Raw genomic sequence first — 22699 nt, forward strand, 5'->3', positions numbered from 1 at the left:
CCCCCAAATTATGAAAAAACCTTTTTCCTAACTAAGGTTTTAAGTATTTCTCTGTGATAGGACATTTCATACACTTACTATTAAGAGTAATGTAATGGTGCACAGTCTTAAGTTTTGATCTTTGTATTTTAAATCTACAGTCATATATTTATCAGGCTGTAGTACCTGTGACAGATCTAAACTTTCACTGCCTTATTTCCAGCAACAGGCTAGCTGAAGGCCAATGAAGATCAACATGTTAATTAAGCATTACATATTTTACAGCAGCCTCGGTGTTCCAGCTTAACAGAGCATATCCTGGATCTGTCCAATGAAATTGTTTAGAAAAGACGTGAAGGGGTTATTCATATAACTCACCAACAAGGTTAGAGTGACATTACAGGGTGTGATTGTCAGGCTGGAAGGTTTTCATATTCACAAACACAAACTACTAGGTCACTCTGGATACACTGCATCAAAGAGGTAACTTTTTTTTGTCCTTTTAATTTAATTATTTGCTGTGTGAATAAACCCTGCAAACGGAAGTCCTCCCTCAGATGATCCATTCATTGCATGCTGGGACAAACTGGAGCCAAAAAGTGCAACACTGAAATAAAGGTAAAAATCACGACAGGTCCAAGCATCACTTATGGAGACAGACGACACAGAGTGGTGATCTGACCGTGACTTTGTGCTGTCCGGTGAGGTTGGGCCATTCACACAGCAGCTGGCTCTCAGACAGTGTGAGGATGCAGGGCGTTTCTCCAATCAGCACCGTGTAGTTCAGGCGACTATTACCTGGAGCCGCTGGGATCAGGTTACGACCCTAAACACAGACAAGAGAAAAATGCAATGCAGGAGAGGTGTTAAGCAAATTTATGCATGCCTTAAAGTTAAAGTAAGGTTTATTGTCCCCAAAGGGAAATTCATCTTGGACACAGTGTCACCGTCTGTCACCTTACATATTGATAGACAACAAACTGTCCACAAAACATTTAACAATACAAACATATTAAAAACATTTGATAATACTATCAAAGATACAGTTTACACTTAACATACAGTCATGCAAACGTGCATCAACCACATGTAAAACATTCCTAAAAATGCATAAACAGGACATACATATTTCCAAAGATCTAAATACTTAAATATTTGTATTCTGATTCAGCAGTTCAACAGAGGCTGCGACAAACGACAGCTTCAGGCAATTTGATTTGCACTTTGGCAGCCCGAGTCTCCTGCCTGCAGGCAACAGTTACACACATACTCAAAAGAAAGAGGACGTCGAGGGTCTGCTCTGATTTTTGTAGCCTGTTTTATGGCAACTTTTTCATACAGGCTCTGTATGGATTTGTGTTTCCTCAGTCCTCTGACTTTCATGCCTGTCCTGTGAAAACGTACCACTCCATTTCTCAGCTGTGCTGTTAGGTTGCCGAGCAATGCTGTAATACTGTATCTGATTATACTTTCCAAGACTGCCCAATAGAACAGCAGCATGATCTGGCTACTCACTCCATACAGCATTAGTAGCCCAAGAAAGCAAACCCTCTGTTGTAATCTTTTACAAAAATCATCGATATGTATCTTCCAGCAGAGAAGATTATCTAAACAGACACCTAAATATTGGAAGGAAGACACCTGATTGATTGCCTGGTTTTTAATGACCATTGGCTCATGGTTAATTGCCTGCCTCAGGTCAAAGATCATTTCCTCTGTCTAAATAACATTTAGAATAAGAAGGTGCCATGGTGGTACAGTGGTCAGTGCTGTCGCCTCATTCCAGGTTCCAGGCCGACCTGTTTCCTTTCTGTGCAGAGTTTGCATGTTCTCCCTGTGCCTGCGTGAGTTCCCTCCACGTGCTCCGGCTTCCTCCCACAGTCCAAAGACATGCAGACAGGCGATGCTACATTACTGTAGGAGTGAGTGTGGTTGTCTGTCTCTAAGTGTCAGTTTAGATGAAAATGTCTTATCTCATCGTGGTACACGGAAACATCCATATTCTTTTGCAGACGGCTCACAATTTATTTATTTAATAGTATGGTTGATTCAGACTACACTTTTTTTTCTGATATGATGGTCACTATGTCAGAATACATGATTGTAGAGTCATACATTCTTGTATGAGGGATATTACAGACTACATGTTAGTACCTGGGGGCAGAATAATGGATTAATGCACACTTGGTGCTCTTGAGCTTACAGCAGCAGGATGGTGTATGTAGGGTCGAGCCAAGATAAAGTAGAGTGCACATGTTTATCATAATGAAGGAACATGTCACCCCATGCAAAAGCGGCTCACTGATGTTTTTTTAATAGTTTTTCAAAAATAATGGAGCCATATGTCACAGAGGAATAACCTACATGATGCTTTGGATACACAGAGGTTTCATTTAATTCATTTGTTCATTGTTGGTTTTGGCCTTTTCATGGGATTTTTGTTGACAATGAAAAATCACAAGACATTTAAACAAAACTCACTTGTTTATTTATTTGCAAGCATCAGGCGTTGGCTCGTAACTGTGGAATTGCTGATTCACTGCTCTTATTTATCTGATTGTGGTTTAATGTATGCCATTTTTAGGTTTTCACATTTTCTCTTCTATTTTGCAATTACTCTGCTAAAACAACCCTAAACTAGAGAAGATAAAAAAGAGGAAGAGGAAAAAGAAGCTCTGAAAAGTGTACTCATGCTTACTGTACTGTACATAGTACACAGGGGGACTAGAGGGACTAGAGGGACACACACACTCTCACCCACGTAGATTGGATTGGGGTGTGTACTTTTAACATTTGTCAATGTCAGTTCCAGTTTTTCATTTCAGTGTCCACTCCACTAGTTCCAATTTGACACACACTTTGTCTGTGATGGACAGGAGCAGTTAGTGGTGTGCAAAGAGGGAACCCAGGTAACAGCAGGAAAACAAAAAGCAACAGGGAGAAAGATGAATTCAAACACAACAACACAGATAGTAAATGTGGAAGAAAACTCAGGAGAGCATGCTTGAGGAGTGGAGAGGGCAGAGAAAAGGTTTTAAGAGAGGTAGAAAACAATGAATGAATAGACTCCAAAGTGAGAAAAAAAGGGAATGAGCAGGAAATAGAGTGAGATAGATGGAGAAAAGGAGAGAGAGGAGATAGCTGCCGTGTCTCCCGCTGGTTTAGCGGCGGGACGCAGAGACAGACTCCGTTTTCCAATCCCATCGTCTCTGCAGGTCGCCACCCAGCCCTGCTCCGCAGCCCTGTAAACATGCATCCCATTCCATCTTGCACACACACACACACACACACACACACCCTAGTCACAAACACACATGCAGAGTTCAACCCACACATACACTTGACTTAGAGCTACACACAAAGCTGCTGCCGCACACGCACCCAACAGACTAGAAGCATCACGCAGCGACACTCTCCAAAAGCATATACAGGAAAGCTCTCACTAAACACCGAGACCAGATAAATATTTTTTCTCTCGCTAACACACCTCAGTAGAAGCACACCCGACACTTCAGATGAGAAATTAATTGCGTGGCGAGCACATGGCACGCATCTCTGAGAAACGCTACCCCGACATCCAACCCTATTAAATTGCATTTTTGTCCATCTCATCAGTGCTTCCAGTGGGTAGGCAGTTCCACCAACAAGCCAAGCAGGAGATTTGGCAATTACTGAAAGGCTCTCTGCTAATAAATTATCATTCAAGAAATAAATTACCACTGTTACGCTGCTTTCAATCCCTTCATGGAAATAAACGGCATAACACACTCTGTGATAACCTAAACGATACTCATGGTAAATTCTAGCAAAAGAATAAAGGTTCTGAACACTGGATTGAATGCAGATTAAACACCTATACTGTAGAACCCATATAGTGTATATAACACCAGCAGTCAAGAAATTTTTATTGCTTCCTCCTTATGTCTTCTAGGCGAACAACTGGTTATTTCTCAATAGCAATAGCACACATACAGTATATTCCCTCCAAAACAGCCACTTCCTCCAGTCACTCTCACTAAACACTGCAGGTGAGCTCTGTGAGATAACGCAACACATACCTACGACTCGGAAATTGCCAATTAAATTCATATACTTATGACCAGTCATTGATAGTGAAAATGAAAACCAACATAATCCAGACTTCCTGGACCGTGGGCTTGTGTGCTTCCATGTTGTCCTTTAAGCACTGGAAATTAATTACACCAATTGAAAGAACCATTATTTAAGTGGTCTCCAGGCTGCAGATGAGGACGGCAGTCAAAGACATCGCTGTTAGCTACTGAAGAACCGAAACAGGCCTTTCATGGTGTGGATGATGACTCTGTGAATGTTTTTTTTCCTTCTCTGATAGACCTTGTGAAAAATTTCTATATTTTTTCTGGAAAAAAATTCTCTGTGTATGTCAGTAGTCTTTGCCATTATTAATAAAAGACAGGTTCAATATGTTTGAGACTTGCAGCCATCTTAAAAGTAGAAAAATCCCTGGAGAAAAACATCTATCTGCCCTGACCTGAGACCTAGGTTCAAATAAAGTATTTATAATGTGTGTAGAAGTATACACATGTGTGCACTCTGCATGTAAACACACCTTTTTGTGTAGCTGCTCAGCATCAATTTTCTGTTAAGAATCAATGACAGCAGTTGAAAAACAACCACTAGTATCCATATTATTTTGTCATATTTATGTTGCTAGCTACAGTAAATCAACTTGTAGCCCTGTTTGCCCTGTTCAACAGTCTTCCTTTATATATAGTATAAAGCGACTGATAAACAAGAATAATGCTGTCTCTTTCTGTACATGTCTTCCACTGACTTTTTACCCGGGACTTGTAGCTACATGTAGCTTTGGTTTCAGTCTTTTATCTTAATACTGTATGTAACTGGAGTTCAGCCAACTCACAGGTTAAATTTAACTTAATAATTTGCTGGCTACAGATAATAAAATCTGCTATAGCAATAGCTGTAATTCCAGCCAACAAAATCTGCATTGACCAGTTAGAAATTAAAAGTCTACTGTTGTCTATCCCTGTGTGCATATGTGCTGAACTTGAAGCCTGACAGAGAGGCAGGGCTGAGCGAGAGGTCAACTGAGAAAATTTCCCATCAAATCTGACCTCATGATACAATGTACTGTTTCCATTTTTGTGCAAAAAACAGGGGCATTTTCTGCTTCAAAATTTCTGTTCATTCCAGTGCATGTGTGTTCTGTCATGTGAAGGATCTATTCACCAATCTCTGTGCATACTGAAAGTAAAAAAATCAGCATGAAATCTGGTCCATTTTCTTACATCCAGTAAATGTGACAATATCCAATTCTGTGTAGGTGTCAATGGCCTCATTGCCTCTGCATGAGCTGTCTAAAAACAGTGCACTTGTCCGTTTTCATCTTCACAGTTCTATTGTGGAACGAGTCCCTGAAATGTTAAACAGTGTTTACAAAGCCACCTAGATAAGTACTAGCCAATTCTGTTTGTGAGGCAGAAAGCTCAGATCACAGTGCTGGTAAAATAAAATGAAATGTACAGACAGGGACATAGAAATCTCTCAAACAACGCTTCACCTTGAGAATAAGTGGCGATGTGGGTTTGAGCTCAAGTATTCCAGAAGAACTCAACGGTTCAAACACAGGGTCGGGGTAGTAGCTGAATGTCTCGTTGACAACCACCAGAGCGTTCACGTTGTCCATGTAGAAGCCGATCTCATCCGGGCCGGTCCCGGTCTCCGAAAAACCCAGCTCTGAATCCGCCACCGATGGAGCCAGACACACCATGACTGAGTTGTTATACACTGTACAGTTCTAAAAGTGAGGGAGAGGAAAAACAAATTTATGACTTACATTTGCAGTCACTGCAAGAATCTACTACAATATATTTAAATTTAAGGCAAGGCACTGTAGATGAGCAGGGAAATTGCAAATTATTTTAGTCTTCACAGAATGGAGCTATTATCATATAATTATATACTGTATACAACATATAAATGGTGTGGGCACAAATCTAAATTGTTTTCCTTTTAATAATCTAGTTAGAATTTTATTTACAAGATAACATTGTATATAAAACAGGCAGCAGAGCCTCCTTTGAAAATACTGAGAACAACCTGCATGCTCTAATTTTATTTTAAAATCGATCTGTTGGGTATAATAATCCACCCTTTTTGTAAGCCAATGCCCCGTGAAACTGAGATGCTGTTAAACCTATTTGAAATGTAAATTGGTTGCAAACGGTTATGATCACCCGTTAATGATGGGCAATGTGCTGTGTGCATTTGCTTTTACCTGAGATTATTTTACATCACTGCTGTGGAGAATACATGAACAAATGATGTCATAGCCACGTCTGTATGTCTAGCGTCTACGGTTTTGCCAGCGTTTGTTTGTTGGTTGGTTTGTTCACAACATTACTCAGAAAGTAATGAATGGATTGAATTCATGAAATTCTGGCACTGATCCAGATCAGCAGCTGGATCCAGGATGTTTTAAAAGTATTCTTCACCACTGTGAGATAGGGCCAATTTCAGTATTTTGGCTTCTAACTCCATATACAATGCCCAAAATGCTTAGACAAAAATAGCACGATAACATCCATATCAGATCTACTGTTCCACACACCAAAGCCTGATTTGGATCCAACTATAATCCAGATGTGGTGATCCACAATGTTCACAATTATAGGGCTCCCAGAAAACTAGCTGCTATGAGACAACAAATAATTGTACAGACTTGCAACTAAGACCAAATTGTAGCTGAAACTGCTGATTCAGTAGGGAGTCAACAGATTTCACATATCTGGTACATTCTGTTTTGTTTTTTTGCATATGGAAAGAAAGATTGTGAATGACTTATTTTGGTGCAAACTGCATCTCACCTAGCCCGACCTTGCTGTGAGGCAACAGGGCTAACAATCTACTTGAAAAAAGTCACTAAAAGTTGGCTTATACTGCATTAAGGTTAATAACATAACAATGCCCACTGTATCTGTAAAGTGAGAGAAATGTACTGAAAAATGTAAAACACTATAGTATGTATTGGTGATTTGCAGTAAATGAGTAACAACATTGAAAAATAACAGTATGGTACTTTATGGTGCTTTGATAAGGGAATATGTGGGATGCATTCCCTGTTTGCCTCAATAAACAACGGCTTTATCTGCAGGTTTAAGTGCCTTACTATTGTTTGAAGTTCAGTTCTTAACCCTGTCAGCTAAAGAGCTTGAACTCTCAGTGACAATCACCAAAGTGCTTTGGAAACATTATCTACAAAATTGATAAAAAAAACAAACAATGCATTGAATGGGACTTTCTACTTTACTCCCCAGACCATTTTCTGCTTCTATCTCTCTTTCTTACACAGGCAGTCTCTCTCATGGCGTCGCTTTCTTTTTGTGACACAATCACTCATGTGGCCCGATGACACTGAGAAGCTGTGTGGCATGAGCTAGCGTTAGATATCTGCAGCTGTAGAAAGACTAAAGTAAGCAACACACGAAGAGGTTGCTTGCCACCTTCAACGGTATTATTGAGGCAGTTGTCTGCAGCTGTGCTTGTTTCTGTGGACAGGTATGTGTGAATGTATATTTGTTGGTTAATGTATGTATACATGTATATCTAATATACAGTATGTGCGTTAGAGCTTGTGTTTGCTGGTGCGAGTTTCTGCACAGGCTGCTTGTCTATGCAAACCACTTGTTGGTGCTTGTACTGTATGTGTTTCGGTGTGTGCCTGTGTTTATGTAGACTGTGTGTGACATTTCCCTCAATACTCACATGAAAGGATTCTGCCTGCCCATACTTGGCCCTGATCTTTGGTTCTCGGATGGTTGCAAGGTTGGTCCCACTAACTGTCAGCAGCGTCCCACCACTGCAGGGGCACAAAAGAAGAAAGCAGGCGAAGAGTAAAAAGAAATGCTCAGTCTGTAGAGAAGACCATCTTGCTAACAAACATCTGATTCAGGCTTTTTATAAGCAGCAGCCAAATGTGACTGCTACACATGCACCCTGCAAAACGGACATTAATCTAGCTTGCATCTACCGGAAGTGGTGCGACAAAAGGTGCAGGGTTTCACCACCAATGACTGAGTCACATCCTGACATCCAAATTAGCAGTGTTCTGCACTGCCTAAACATAACCATATAAAAGCATAAAAATTCTGGAATGCTGCAGCAACTACAAGTGGAAATTGTACCCAAGAGTGGACATTATAGTGGAACATTTAGAAAACATAGTCAGTAAACATTTTACTGATATGCTCAGTATCAACATTTCTTCATAGTGATAGGGTTAAGAAAAATGCCTAATCCAGGCAGTGTTACATTTTTGTAAATTAGAAACATAATTTCTAGCAATCAGGGATGGCTAACACGAAAAGTTTGTAAAAGGAACAAAATTAACAGTAGCATTTGCAGCAGCAAAAAAAAAAAAAAAAACTGTATAAAGGTTATGAGACTGCAGAGTTGAGCCCTTAATGTGTGCAGCTGTTATTATTTTAAATAAATATTGGCTCCAAGTGTAGGGTGGATTGCCCTGTATATCAGGTAGGGTTGAGGGATGAAGCTTCTACTGTGTAGTAGAGTTTACAGAAGAAGACAAGGGAGCGTGTGTGTGAGCGAAGGTGAAACAGAATAGAAAGAGGTAGAGTGAGAGACTGAGTAAAAAAGGAAAGATCCACCGATCTGCTCTAAGTCTCCCCACAGTAAATGTGTGCTTGCCTTGAGCCAGTGAAGGTCACTGTAAATAACTACCTTGGCTGAAGCCCCAGGCATCGTTTTGTTGGTGAGCTGTGTGTGAAGGCAGACTCACACCGTCTTGCTGTAGAAACATCTATCTCCATTACTGAGACTGCTTATAAGTCTGAAACAACAACTGTGTAGTCTACACATTCTACCGACTGTCAAGTCTTTTTGGAGATTGTGATAAAATCCTCCCTATAGTGGTATCACTCGTTGGTCGGACTTAAAATGACTTGTGGACTTCATTCCTTTGATGACCCCCTACAATGCAAGATTACTAGTACTCAGAGAGGCTCATGAAGTTCTCAGAAAAATAACATCGTTTTCATAGAGGACTCTTGCCACTAGTAAAGATGATGGAGTTAGTCTGTCATTTTCACTGCTACACTTAAATTGGATTTATGAGCTTTCCATGAAAAATATCTTACACTCTTGATGCCTTTCTTGTTTTTACCAAGGCAGTCCCAACCTCTGAGTACTGTACCATGTTTTCTGCAAGTTGACTGTCTTTGACTGCTTTGCCTCTGAGAAATAAGATTCCCTATCATGTGTTTTTCTGCAGGGCCCTCACTGCCTGGAGGGGGATATATTACCGTCTCTCCCACAGTTGTCAGAAATAAAAGGCTGAGACAAAACCTTGTATCTTGAAAAAGTCATAAACAAGGCACAGCTCCCTTACTGCACATTGGACACAAAAGTCTTTTTAAACATCCATTAAATACTTTGGGCCTTTGTAAAGTTGGTCGCTCAAATGGCCAATACCCCTGGTTATGATATCTCACTAAAACAGGGGTGTGATCTCTCTGCAGATGTCGTGCTGTCTGGATGTGGAATTTAATACACCCAATTCCCTGCACAGAGATCCCTGACTCTGAATACTGCCTCTGCTATCTACACCTTAAAGACAAGTGTTTTTAAGATTTACTCCCTCTGTTGCTTGGGTATCTTCAGTGGTATCAGCTCTCTGCAAGGGTATATTGCTGAAGCAGGAAATGGCCCTGGACTATTTTACTAGAGCATTCACTGTTCTGTAGACAGACTTAGCACTTTTTCTCATTGCAGACTTGGCTGCTGTGTTTATTTGTTTAGTTGCTCTTGAATATTGTGTAACATAAAGCCAAAGTATAGTTTCAAACAAAAAAGGACATCTTAGTATATTTTGACCGATTAACTGCAGACGGTGCCATCCCTTAAATACCTGTGGCCCTATAAAATGGCACTGATATGCATGTTCTTTATCCCTTCATCCCTGTCCTTCACCATTCTTCCAGGATTCATAATAACTCGGACGGTTTTGAGTAATCCTGCAAGTCTACCTGCATTGCCTCTAGGTGAACGTGATGGACCTGCCGCATAAGGTATCCCTTGGGCTTTGTGTCATCTGACAAAGAAAGCAGGAGTATTTTCATCACACTGTGCAGCGTCAAGTTGATGCATGGTGACTCCTCTAATGACACACTGCTTCTAAATTGGATGACTGACTGATGTAAAAGTTGCTTCTGACAAACCTTTCTGAGGTATTGGGCTTCATCCCTGGCCCAGCTTGGAGCACGGAGTACCCTCCCCAACCCTCCACTGCAGAATGAAAACAAGGCACATTCCTTCTAGCGGGCTAACATGCATTACCATTGATTTCTGCAACATGTAGGTGTCTGACACTTATCTTGAACAACTCAGTGCAAAGTAAATGATATGGAGATACAAATCGGTGCAAAAGCCTTTTAATATTTTAGATACAGAGTCTGGCTGGCTATTACTTCACATTCAGGAAGACTAATAATAACAGCAAATGGTAATATAGGGAATGACTTGGAGTAAATGATAAAGGCAGACATACCATTTATTGCATGGTTGTAGACAAAGGATTCAAGTCTGGCTATTCTTCTCAGCTTTCTTTTAGCAGATTGCCCATTGCTGGTTAGGAAAAATGAGCCCCATTCATTCTGAGCAGCTCTGGATAATGGCATCGTGTGTAAGACGTGATTGTAGATGCTACATGTGCATCAAGTCTTTGACTGCTATCTTGACATCTGGCACAGGTGTAACAGTATTTGTTCTTACATATAGTTTTCAACAATATGCAAGAACATTGCTCTTGCAGTGCTTCAAAAACTGTACCCTAAACTGTGCTTGCTCATATAATGCATGGGATGCTAATAAAACAAAAACAAAACAAAACAAACTAACAAAAAACAAAGTGACCTAGCACAATATTACTGTGCTTCCTATAAAAGAAATTAAGGAGGCTTAATAACAAGGGAGTAACAAAGCTGAGGCCACAGTCAAATGAACTGATTTTTAATTAGGTGTTTATGTCATTGCCACAGATGCATCAAGGGACTAGGCAGACTGCATTTATAATACTGCCTGTCCTCTGCTTTCTTTCTCATTCGCTTCCTTTCTTCCTCAGCTTGATGTATATTTGTGCTGAGTCCTTCTGTCCCTGTTGCTCCTCTCTTCATCTAAGTGAGTTTCTTTAGCTGAGGTACATGCTTCAGGGAACTGGCAACAAGACAATCAGGATAAACTCTCAGGGATATCTGGGGAAATCCAACCACTGTTGTTAGTGTTTCTCTTTATATATGTTCTCCCTCCATCTCCTGCCGGTCCTCTCTTTTTGTTTTACTTCTCCCTCCTCGCTGACTGCCATGTTTTTAATAATATTTTACTAAAGTGGGGGATTTTTTAAGCCTGTAAGTTGACCGTAACACTGCTGCCTCAGGTGAAAGCTTGACTTAAAATTCTGGCTTACAGAAATGAAACATGCACAAAAGAAAATTTAGAAATGAAATGAATTAATGTTAACATAACTGCAGCAATCAGTGGATTAGCAGAATTATCTGTGTGAATCTTTCACTTCAAGTTCAACTTTTTGAACTTTTACATTTGAATTTGCATCTGTCCAACTGGCACAACAAAAGAGACATGGTTTGCTGACAGATATGAGGCAGGAGTCAGTAGTACAATTATATTTTGTGTACAGTAGTAGTAGTTAGCCAAGGAGCTAATTGAGGCTACCAAACTTAAGTTAACTAGCACGGAGAGTCTCTTTCCCTCTTCTATACATTTTTAATTGAGTGAAATTATTTACAAATATGGGAGCAAAATGCCAGGGGAGTGCAGAGAAAATAGAAAAAACGGACATAATATGAATGATGATATTAAGACTAGTGCTTGCATGTTACCAGCTAGTTAGCATGTCAGTCATTAGTTCTTCGACTACATTAATTCACCAAGTGTCCTGCCAGTATGTCCTAGTGTAGGTCACTAGGCTTGGGATGGACACTGATATGCTACTTTCTGGTGTGCCGTTTATGTTTGTAATACTTCTGGTAAGTTCATTAGCACCTTTAGGATATTGTGGGAGCTGCATCCTTGTTGCATGTACACCTACATTTAGACTTGGCAGCTGCATTTGACTAGAAGGCAGATTCATTGCCTTGCTTAAGGGCACCTTGGCAGCACTTGCTGAAGGAATGGCAAACCTCATGTCCAACTGCAGTCAGTATGGGAAAAGATTTAAATGTTTTGGTCCAAAATTGCTTCTCTAACATCCACTGCTGTCCATATTGTTTGGTATCCTGGATGAGCACTCCTCATTGATATATTTTTGAAGCGCTCTGTCTTCTTTCTAAATGGGAAATCATCAGCCAAGCACAATGCTATTACACTGTCTCTTTCCTTGCGCTCTTTTTCTCGTCTCACTGTCTTTTATCCACTCTTGCTATCATCACCAAAGCACAGTGATAATGGTCTGGAGGCGTGTATGTATTCACACCAAAGCAGACAATGAAGCAGATATGAGCCAATATGATATCACATCTCATGGGTTTGTGCTTTCTTCCTGAGCCAACATGTGACACCGTGACAGAGGGCACTGATTGAAACGAGTCAGCTAAATTAAAGCTTCGTCTAGCTGGAAGCACCACATGCACACTTTGTGTATCACAGCTTTGTTGCTGTTTGTGAGGTGTGTGTTGTTTTGTGGTTTTCTCAGCTAGATGGAGGAGGAATCTGGGGCCAAACATCAGGGACTCTGGGAATCAGTAGGGTGTGTGTTTGTGTGTGTGCGTGCATATGTCTTTTTTTTATGTGGGCTCACCACCTCTGAGTGAGCTTCCTAAAGTAGAATGCTAGTTTTGAGCTCCACACACAAACACCCTCACAGTGGGTGAGCAGGGCAGTGATTGGGCCTTAGCTGTTTCTCATCTAGACCTACTGGGCAAAGGGACCAGGGTGGATTCATCAACACTTTTTCCTAACAAGCTCTGCATCTATGTGCTACCATCTACTGATGAGTCACCGCAGGAAAGGAAGCAACACAGGAAAGAAAAGAGGAAAGAAAGGAGCAGGAGGGAAAGAAGTAAAATGAGGGTGATTGGGCAACATAGCTGCCTATTTCAACATCTTGAAATAAATTAAGACTATATAGTCCAAAAAAATAAATAAATAAATAAAACACAATATCACAGAGTATACAGAAAGAAAAAGCATACAGCATGTGTTCTGATATAATATGTTAGACTGGTAACATAATACTGCGATGGGCTGGCGACCTGTCCAGGGTGTACCCCGCCTTTCACCCGCAGCTGGCTGGGATTGGCTCCAGCCCCCCGTGACCCCGTTTGGCACTAAGCGGTTTAGAAAATGGATGGATGGATGAATGGTAACATAATACTGTAGGCTCATTCATCCTAACCGAATTTTAGGCACTGTCAAATCACAGGAGGTGGTTTGTAACAGGCAAATATGGAAAACTGTGACCTCCCTTGCCAGCTGACATCCAGCTCTTACACTTAAAGATCCAAGATCCACACAGAACTTGAGTCAAACAAGGACTGGCAGGTGGGATTGTAATTAATACTGTGGCAGTAGGAGAAAAATCAAACCCATGTGAGGACAGAAACAGGTTTAAAATCACTGAAGTAATCTGAAAATCACCCAACATCCCAAAGAGATATAAAACCCAGTCCATGAGGGCCTTCAGAAAAGCTACTGAGGTAAGGACTAGGTTTGCTGTATCCATCATGAAGTATCTATCATAAAGACCAATTTGTGTGTCTGTCCTCCCCACCATTAAATCTGCTTCACTGTCAATTTAATGCTTGTGTGTGTCCTTCCCAGTGATGCTGCCGACAATGCTGAGTAGTGAGAAGTTATTTATTTAGCTGGGGATATTTACAGTACAGTGCTGCATGACAGACTGTGGAAAGCTGGGTATCAATCCCATAGTTTCAGGCAGAGACCTGTAGCTTCACACACCATCCGCTGATCAGTTTTCGCTGCCTCTTCAGTCAACAATTACATTCAAACAACTAATGGATTGTAGAATCTGACACGCTCACGCTCCTCATTTCTGGACCAGCCAAGCTGCTGCGGCTACTGCTGATTTCCTCTATTAAAAATGTCTTGCTTGAGTCAGATGAGAAATCTCTGGAGGCACCATCAATCTACCTCCATCCAAACTCGCAGTCATCTAGAATTAGGCTGCTTATTAACAACTGCTTCAACAAAGTTTCTTCAGATTTGTCCTGGTGATGTTGCTGCATCACAAGCAGATTCAAACTGTGACTTCCTTAAGCCACTAGGCTCCCTAACTGGATTAAATACAAGAAATAATAGTAGTCCAGTTTAGTAAATGATTACGGAAAACAGCTGTTTACCTGGCAATGCTCCAGTCAGGCTCAATCTTCAGGACAGTGGGGTCTTCGGTGTAATTAAACTTGACCTCAGGGTTTATAAGTTCAGCATCGTCAATGTCCACCAAAACTGATACACTGCCTGGTGCCAGTCCAGCTGGTGTAACACACACAATCTCACGGGCATTCCTCCTGGACAGAAAAGAGCAAAGTTGGAGTAGGGTGATCAACAAGCATTTCATTAGTTATACTTTAGACAGTGGCCAAAATCAGACGAGTGCTACATTTACACAGAGCTCTGTATATGGAAGACTGCAAAGCTAAAATCTAAACAACATCATAAGTAACTTTGAAAATGTTGCTTTCTCACATACTGTAAGTTTCTATTAAAAGAGTTTGTGTTTGTGCATGTGTGGGTCCATGCTTGAGTGCAGTCTTGCGTGTAGTCCCCAGTTGCTACGTTATCTAATATGTATTTAGCACAGTTGAGTGGTGGCTGCTTTTCTGGGCCATGACTTCAGAGGAGTGACGCATATATGTGTGTGTTTGTATGTGCAGTACTCTAATGAAGGGGTTGCACATTCTATTGTGCCTCTTTACATAATGGAAGCCACCCAGTCAGAGGGGGGACGTGCATGACTAATATTCAAGTGAAAGCTGTGTAAATGGTCAAATACAACTATGAAGAAGCATGGACTTCAAAGAAATTCATTATTTTATTTATTTATTGTTAATGTGATTGAATTGACCCTTTAAATACATTTGAGAGAAACAAGTTCATCTCCATGAAGAAATACAACACAGGCCAGTACCCTGAACCTTTAGTGCCAGTGGCAAATGAGTTATTACTTATTTGTTTTGAATTTATGGTTCACATAACTGAAATTTCTGGCCATGCATAGAAATAGACACATCATTGCACTAAGGACACATCGCTATCTGCAGAAACTCACAGGCTGAGTACAATACATTATGTTTCCATTAGGTCTACTATCTGTTGCCTTATATATTATTTATTTCAGTGATTAGATAAGTTCCATGCTTGCAGTAATACTGTAGATTGCATTGCATGCAAGCAGCAAAAACTCTCTCTAATAAACACTCAACAAGCCAGAAAAAAAGTGATTCTTCAGAGTAAACAACAGTCTATTTGGAATTTTGCTGAAAATAAAAAATGAAGCTACAGCTTTAATGGTGCTGGACTGATCCTGAACACGCAGCTGTGTGCCACTGTAGAAACAGTAAATCTGTGTGCAAAGGCTGAACTGTTTGCTGTGCAAAAAAGCATTTAGGTTAATAAGGCTGCAGTAAGGTCATAATGTCACAGCAGAAGATTTAAATAATTAATGGAGTTACTGCTGTTGTGCCACGTTTGTTAATTTCGCACAGCGCCTCTTCGATGTGGAGACAGACATATTGGTTGTGTTGCGATTTAATAAAGTCAAAGAAACAGAGTTACATTTTGCATTTGTTTGGACAACGTAGGAGAGTGTCTGAAAGTGGATGTTTCCAAGCCAGAAGTGTGAGAGTTGCCAACACTGTGATGCTCAAGGCGATGGAGCTGAGCTCCGGCAGGGTGCCATTTGGATGTCAGGAGGTGGGGCTTAACTCTGGTGGGCTCCGGCCCAATTTATTTCCTGCCTGTAACCATAGCAACTTATTCACAAAGAGCACATGTCCAGCAACCTTCATAAGATGCCACAGGCACAGTCACATAGCTGTGGCACAGCAGACAAAGACAGTTGAGGTGAGTGAATAGTTGTGATGAAGTGTTGGATTACTGTGAGGACGCTGTGGCACAGAAACACCAGCTGTGACATCAAAGCTAGCATACAGCTGTTTCAATAGAGATTAGCTGTGAGAGGCTAATCCACGCATTTGACATGCAAGCAACTGTGGTGATAGTTTGAATTCCTTCATGCATTAGATTAGGGAAAGTCAGTGTAGACAAAGAAATACTGTGTTTGCAAGCAACACACTCACTAAGCCACAAGCAGTCATGATCTCTCGTTCTCTCTCATATACACACATACTTGCACTTCTGTCTTTGTGAGGACACTCACTGACATAATGCATTTCATAGTCCCTTATTTTAACCATCTAAACTAAATGCCTAACCCTAATCCTAACCTAAACATAATTCTAACCTGTGCCCTAAAACCATTAACCCTCAAAAAGCTGTTTCAATAAGTGAGGACCTGCCAAAATGTCCTCACTCTGTAGCAAATAAATAAATAAAAATGTTTTTGGTCCTCACTATGTAGCAGGTACAAGAACACACACACACACACACACACACACACACACACACACACACTGATCACATGCTTACATGTGCATGTAATATCTTCATGATCATGATACTGTTTTGCAGTGCACAAAAATAAATTTTTAAACAAAGCATGTTTACTTGTGTTTTGTTTATTTTCTTTATCTTTATTTATTTGTTTCCTGCATTATCTACAGTGCCTTCAGTTATAATTGGGGATTTGTTTTACTACCATAAGTTTTCTTTATTTGTCTTTTTCTTATCTAAATCCTATTCTCCTCTGCTGTGATGCTCCAGTTTTCCCATAGGGACAGTTAAAAAGGCATTTAGATTAAAAAGGTTCTTACTTTTTGAAGTAGCAGGGCTGTGGTCCTATGCTGACAGACACATAGCTGCCCGCGTTGAGATAGCTTCCTTCAATGGTGACCCGGGTTCCGCCAGAAATAGGCCCCTGAGATGGCTGGATACGGGTGAAGAATGGAGTCTAGAGAAGAGAGGAAATGAGTGAGTTTACCATAATACCAAAATTAGTGGGTGAAAAACAACATGATTGTAATTTCTGTGCATGCATAATTATAAGCAGTATCAAGAAGATACAATGAAGAAAACAGTATGACACAAAAAGAATGTGTGGGATGACATAAAACCAAACCTATAAATACAGTATACTGCATATAATGTGACTTTAGCTAATTATATTGACAAAGTCATTAACCCACCTGTTATGTTAATTTCTCAGGAACAGCAGTGATGTTCCTGGGTTAATTTTACCATTACTTACCATTTCAATCACTATTTAGTGCAATGGTGTTCTTGACCTCTCACAGATTATGGTTGAATGAGGATAATAAAGTTGTTTTTCATTTTAAAAAATGCATGTTCAAACTTTTTGTAATGTACATTGGAAAGACGTACATATATAATACATTATTTTTACATAACATTGATTCTTTTAAATTTTATTTTACATCTTGAAATCTTTTCTTTCTATGAAGTGATATTGATAAATTAACATGAGACACCTCTTCTGTTCAGGATACCCAAACAGTATCTTTGTAATATAAACATGCAGGCGGAGGTTGAAAATATGTGAAATGAATCATTTTCATTTTATACGTTGATTACACCTATTCAGCCAAGCGGAAGACGTTTCATACCAATAAAATACTTTTTACTGTTTTTAGATTTTTTTAACTTTACAACAACATAAGAGGGTTAAGCACTGAAATGAAAAAAAAACTGAACATTATTTCTACAAAACACTAGAAACAAGCTCTATATTTTGAGTTTTCCTCACAGAGTCACTGTCATATTAAACAGTTTATGGAGCTTTTTTTTCCTTCAATAAAACATTTTAAGGCATCATGGTCCATATAAAACCACTGATATCAGAAAAGAAAAAGAAAAAAACACACAAATAGGTTGAAAAACCTATTTTTGTGGATATTATTTTTTAATACCAAACATACACTTACTGTGCATTAAAGAACAGAAAAACAAATCTAACAAAACAAACCACATAGAAACTAAATACAGTACATAAATAAATAAGTCAGAAGGAAAAACAAAGTATCTGATCCCACTTTTTTAACAAAACAACAACAACAACATAAAAACATTTATGTTATTGCTTGTTGAGGAAAAAAAAAGGGGGTGGGGGGTGGGGGTGTGTAGTAGTTGTATGGATCTTACCACAAATGTGAATGGCCTTGGTGACAGAGCTCTATAGTCGTTGACACAGTCTCTCACACACACCTCCACCTGAGCCTCTTGGACCCTGTAGCCAGTAGCATCGTTCAGCAGACACACTATTCTGTAAAAGAAAAGATTGTGACCAAAAGGAGAGAGGAAGAGATCAGGGTAAATCAAATTGTAAATTTAGATTTTTTTTATGGTTATTCTTTAGTAACAGATGCATCTTATCCATTAACCGGTTTGCAAAATGACAAAACTGTGCTAGCCAAATTAACAAAACAAGGACACACAGCACATTAGTCCACATGCAGACATTACTGTTCCCGATGAAGAATATTCAGAGGTATTACATTTTTCACCTGCAGTCCCTGTGCTTTGTGCTTTAGACACAGCAGGAGGGAATAAATGGTCAGTCACATGACCACAGTAGGCTTTGGATGCATAGTACACTGCAGCAAAGTACCCTATGAAATATATCTGAAACCATGTCTCAGGACTGCTGAAAGAAAGGAAAAGAAGAAATCGAACTAGGAAACAGGGGACTGTCAGGAATAATGACTGATGTGTAATATTTGAACAGAGATGTCCTTTATCTCAACATGCATCATTTCCCGACTAACTGCACAAAAACGAGATTGTTTGATCTGCGTGAACTCAATTCCTTGGCTGTGCAGGACTCTGCAGAGGAGTAAATGTCAGGATGAGGGGAGGAGAAAAATAAAGGAAACAGCATATGTAGGGAGTAATGGAGGGGAACGACAGATGGAATTTACAAATACAGAAAAGCCCTAGCTTTCCAGCTGCTGAGTAAAGCTACGCCTACACAGAAACACGTGGCGGTTGACCCTTTTCTGTTGTTTCACTGGTCAGGATGACAGAGGCAGTTTGGTGGCGATGGCCTTTGGTGTGTGTGACTCCAGTTGTATAACTGTGGGTTTCTTTGAGAGAGGCAGTTGCTGTCTGTGGGTACCTTGCATGTGTGTTTGACTATTTGTGTGTGTGGGTGCTTGCATGAACATCTTTATGTGTTTCCTCTGTTCTTTAACTTACCTCTCTGCACTCACATACTCCTCCTCAATAGGAACACAGGGCACCTTGCCCAACCTGACACCCATCTGGATGTCTCTGAACTGCAGACCCAGGTTCTCGCCGAGGATGGTCACTCTGGTTCCCCCTTGACGAGGCCCAGTCTCAGGGAACAACTGGACCAACAAGATGATGGAGGACAAAGGTCAGGATGGACAGAGGAAGAGGCATGTACAAAGAGTATATAGAAAAAAGACAGGATGAAGGAAAATCAACAGTTTCAGATTGTGTATTGCCCCTTTTTAACCAGTTTAAAATCTGAAAACGGCAGAGGTAGAAGAAGTACTCAGAGCTTTTTCTTCAGTAAAGGTAGCAATACAACAGTGTAAAAATAGTCTGTTACAAGTAAAAGTCCTGCATTCAAAATGTTACTGGAGTGAAAGTACAAAAGTATGAACATACTTGAAGTACTAAAAGTAAAAGTACTCATTATGCAGAATGGCACTTTTCACATTCCTGTATATCATATTATTGGATTATAACTACTGATGCATTGTTGTGTACATCACATTTAATGTTGCAGCTGGTAAAGGGGGGCTAGTTTGAGCTAGTTTATGTTCATTTAATTTGAATTACTGCTGGGAAGCTTGTGAATTTTCCACCATAGGTTAGTGAAGTCTTATAATTATACAGTGTTTTTTCTATGAATATGATTATGAAAAGTAACTAGTAACTAAAGTTCTAAAATAAAAGTAGTGGAGTCAAAGTATGAAGTAGCAGAAAATGAAAATGCTCAAGTACAGATACCTCAAGACTGTACTCTCAAATAGATACAAAGGCATAAACATGCATAAGAAGACATAGAACCAACAACCCACAAAGCACACACACACACACACACACACACACACACACACATACACACACACCATATACAGAAATGACCACATCAGGTGATTCAAGTTTTAATGAAGAAAAATCACCCTCTTTGCTTTGAAAACAAAGAAAATGAGATAAAGAGAGGGGGAAAAAACAAGCTATGCCAACACACAGAACGAAACCAGCATCATCTTGAGGGTTTAATTGAAACTTATTACGTTGTCTTGGCTTCGTTGCTGGGGCTGTGGCGGTGTATCGCTCAGTCGTGCCACAGAACCGTAATGTGATTTATCTATCCAGATTATGGCGCATAACGGGGACAGGTGTGGTGTGACAAAACAAATATGGAGACTGATGGACAGTGGCTGTCACAGACACGCACACACACTACAGCACAGACATACACAGGCGACACTAGTCCCTAACACGCACATCATGAGGTAATTATATGTAATCTGTCTGCTGCCCTGTTCTGCAGTGCTTGGCTGAGCAGACAGCGCAGTGTGGAAATGCAAACACAGGCAGCGACAGTATCGTGCCGTACTGCTATTATTATACCGCAACAAAGTACCATACAGCAGATCTTGTCAAATGGTGATTTCAACAGTGTGGACTCGTTTGGAGAATGAACAATTTGTTTTGTCAGGCACATGAGATTTAATTCCAAACCTTTATACAGAGAAAGTCAGCTGAGATCCAAACCCTTTTCAGCACCCTGATTCAGTCTTTACTGCTGGTAATGAACAGCACCACTGGAGTAGCTGTGCAAGAGTACCTCTGGTGCAATCATTAATAGATGAAGAAGAAGCCTTAATATTTGAATTTCCCCGCATAAAAATAAACAGATGGTTCAAGAAATAGTATATAAACAACTTTACTATGTTGCATTGCCTGACGTAGAGAACATTGAGAAAATTTAAAATTGGAATGGAAAGAGAAACATTCTGAATGAAAATGCTCAAATTCAAGTTTAAATATAAGAGATTGAATTGAAAATGGAAGTTGATGTAATGATAAAAAACATACAGAATACACAACACAGTGGTTATAGAAAAGAATCACCCATTTCAAAACAATCACATTTTGTTGTTTCACAGCGTGAAATGAAATAAAAAAAAAATTGCCGCTTTATTTACTCAATGCAGCTTACAAAATACAAGTAAAAGAAAAATATCAACAGTTCTGAAAAATAAAAAATAAAAAAGTGGATTTTGGAAAAGAATCTCTCCCACCCCCCACCCCTGCATTAAAAGCTTGTGGAACAACTTTTTGCTTTAATTACAGCCTTGAGTCTGTTTGGATAACTCTCTACCAGCTTTTATCATCTAGTCCGAGCAGTGTTCGGCCACTCTCCCTTACAGAACTGTTCAAGCTCAGTCGCGCTGGCTGGTGACCGGACTGCAGCCTTCAGGTCAATTCACAGGGTTCACATCTGGGCTCTGACTAGGCCATGTGAGAACAATGACCTTTTACTCCTTCAGCCACTGTATGGTCACTTTGGCTGTGTGCTTCATTGTCATTGTTATGTTGAAAGGTGAACCTTCTTCTTATCTCTGGCTTTCTGGCACATGGCAAAAGATTTTCCTCAAGAATTTGATGGTACTTTGCCCCATCCTTTCTCACTTCTATCCTGAGAAGTGCCTCAGTCCCTGCTGGAGAGAAACACCCCCACAACAGGACGCTACCACCTCCATGCTTCACTGTAAGTATGGTCTTCTTTGGATGGTGACTTGTATTGTCTTTCCACCAGACGCACCGTTTCACATTGAGGTCAAAGAGTTCAATTTAGTTCTAACCTGAAACTTGAAGAGCGCTTGTGATATTGTTGTCACATGCACACAATGACCACTCTTTGCCATGAAGTCCTGTCACCCCTTCAGAGTTGTCACTGGACAGTGGCACTCTTGGTAGCCTCTCTGACCAGTCTCCTCCTCACTTTGCCATCCAGTTTGGAGGGACGGCCTGACCTGAGCTGAGTCATGGTCGTATCAAACACCTTCCTCTTCTTAATTATAGACTTAGCTGTGCTTCCAGGGATAGAAAATTCCTTTGAAATTCTTTTGTACCCATCTCCTGACTTTCCACAAACGTTTTAGATTTATTTATTTTATTATTTGATTTTGAATTTGAATAGTTTGAATTATGATTGAATAATCAAAGTAATGCCTGAATGCACAGTACAGTATGTTGGAATGAATGAGTTGGGGTTTGAAAGCCTTACTGTGAAAAACAGTATAGTAACTGGAGTGATCTGAATGAAGAGAGCAGAGCTAGAACAGCCTGTCCTACTGTTTGGAAGCTGACTCACGTTGGAACCCCAGGCACCAGTAGAGCCTCAGCAATTTGGTTCCACAAACACGATTGCTGGTAAACACTGACCAGAGACGAACAGGCATCAAGCTCCAGGGTACATTATGGACAACAGATGTCAGGGTGTGGAAATGGAGCTTTAGATGGTTTTGGAAGAATTAAGCTATGATACCAC

At 40.2% G+C, this 22699-nt stretch overlaps 1 protein-coding gene across 1 annotated transcript in view; it reads right to left on the reverse strand.

Annotated features, from left to right (window-relative positions):
- Positions 1–22699, reverse strand: part of LOC109967132 (plexin-A1-like) — a 274553-nt gene that overhangs the window by 38946 nt on the left and 212908 nt on the right. The window contains exons 13-19 of the mRNA XM_020612491.1: positions 19360–19511; positions 18307–18427; positions 16962–17098; positions 14370–14537; positions 7744–7837; positions 5540–5776; positions 662–805 (exon numbers count right to left, since the gene is read on the reverse strand). Of these exons, the coding sequence (XP_020468147.1) occupies positions 662–805; positions 5540–5776; positions 7744–7837; positions 14370–14537; positions 16962–17098; positions 18307–18427; positions 19360–19511 (1053 nt within the window). The remainder of the gene's footprint in view (positions 1–661; positions 806–5539; positions 5777–7743; positions 7838–14369; positions 14538–16961; positions 17099–18306; positions 18428–19359; positions 19512–22699) is intronic.

The sequence above is a fragment of the Monopterus albus genome, unplaced genomic scaffold (assembly GCF_001952655.1).
Source record: "Monopterus albus unplaced genomic scaffold, M_albus_1.0 scaffold126.1, whole genome shotgun sequence".
NCBI classification, from domain to species: domain Eukaryota; kingdom Metazoa; phylum Chordata; class Actinopteri; order Synbranchiformes; family Synbranchidae; genus Monopterus; species Monopterus albus.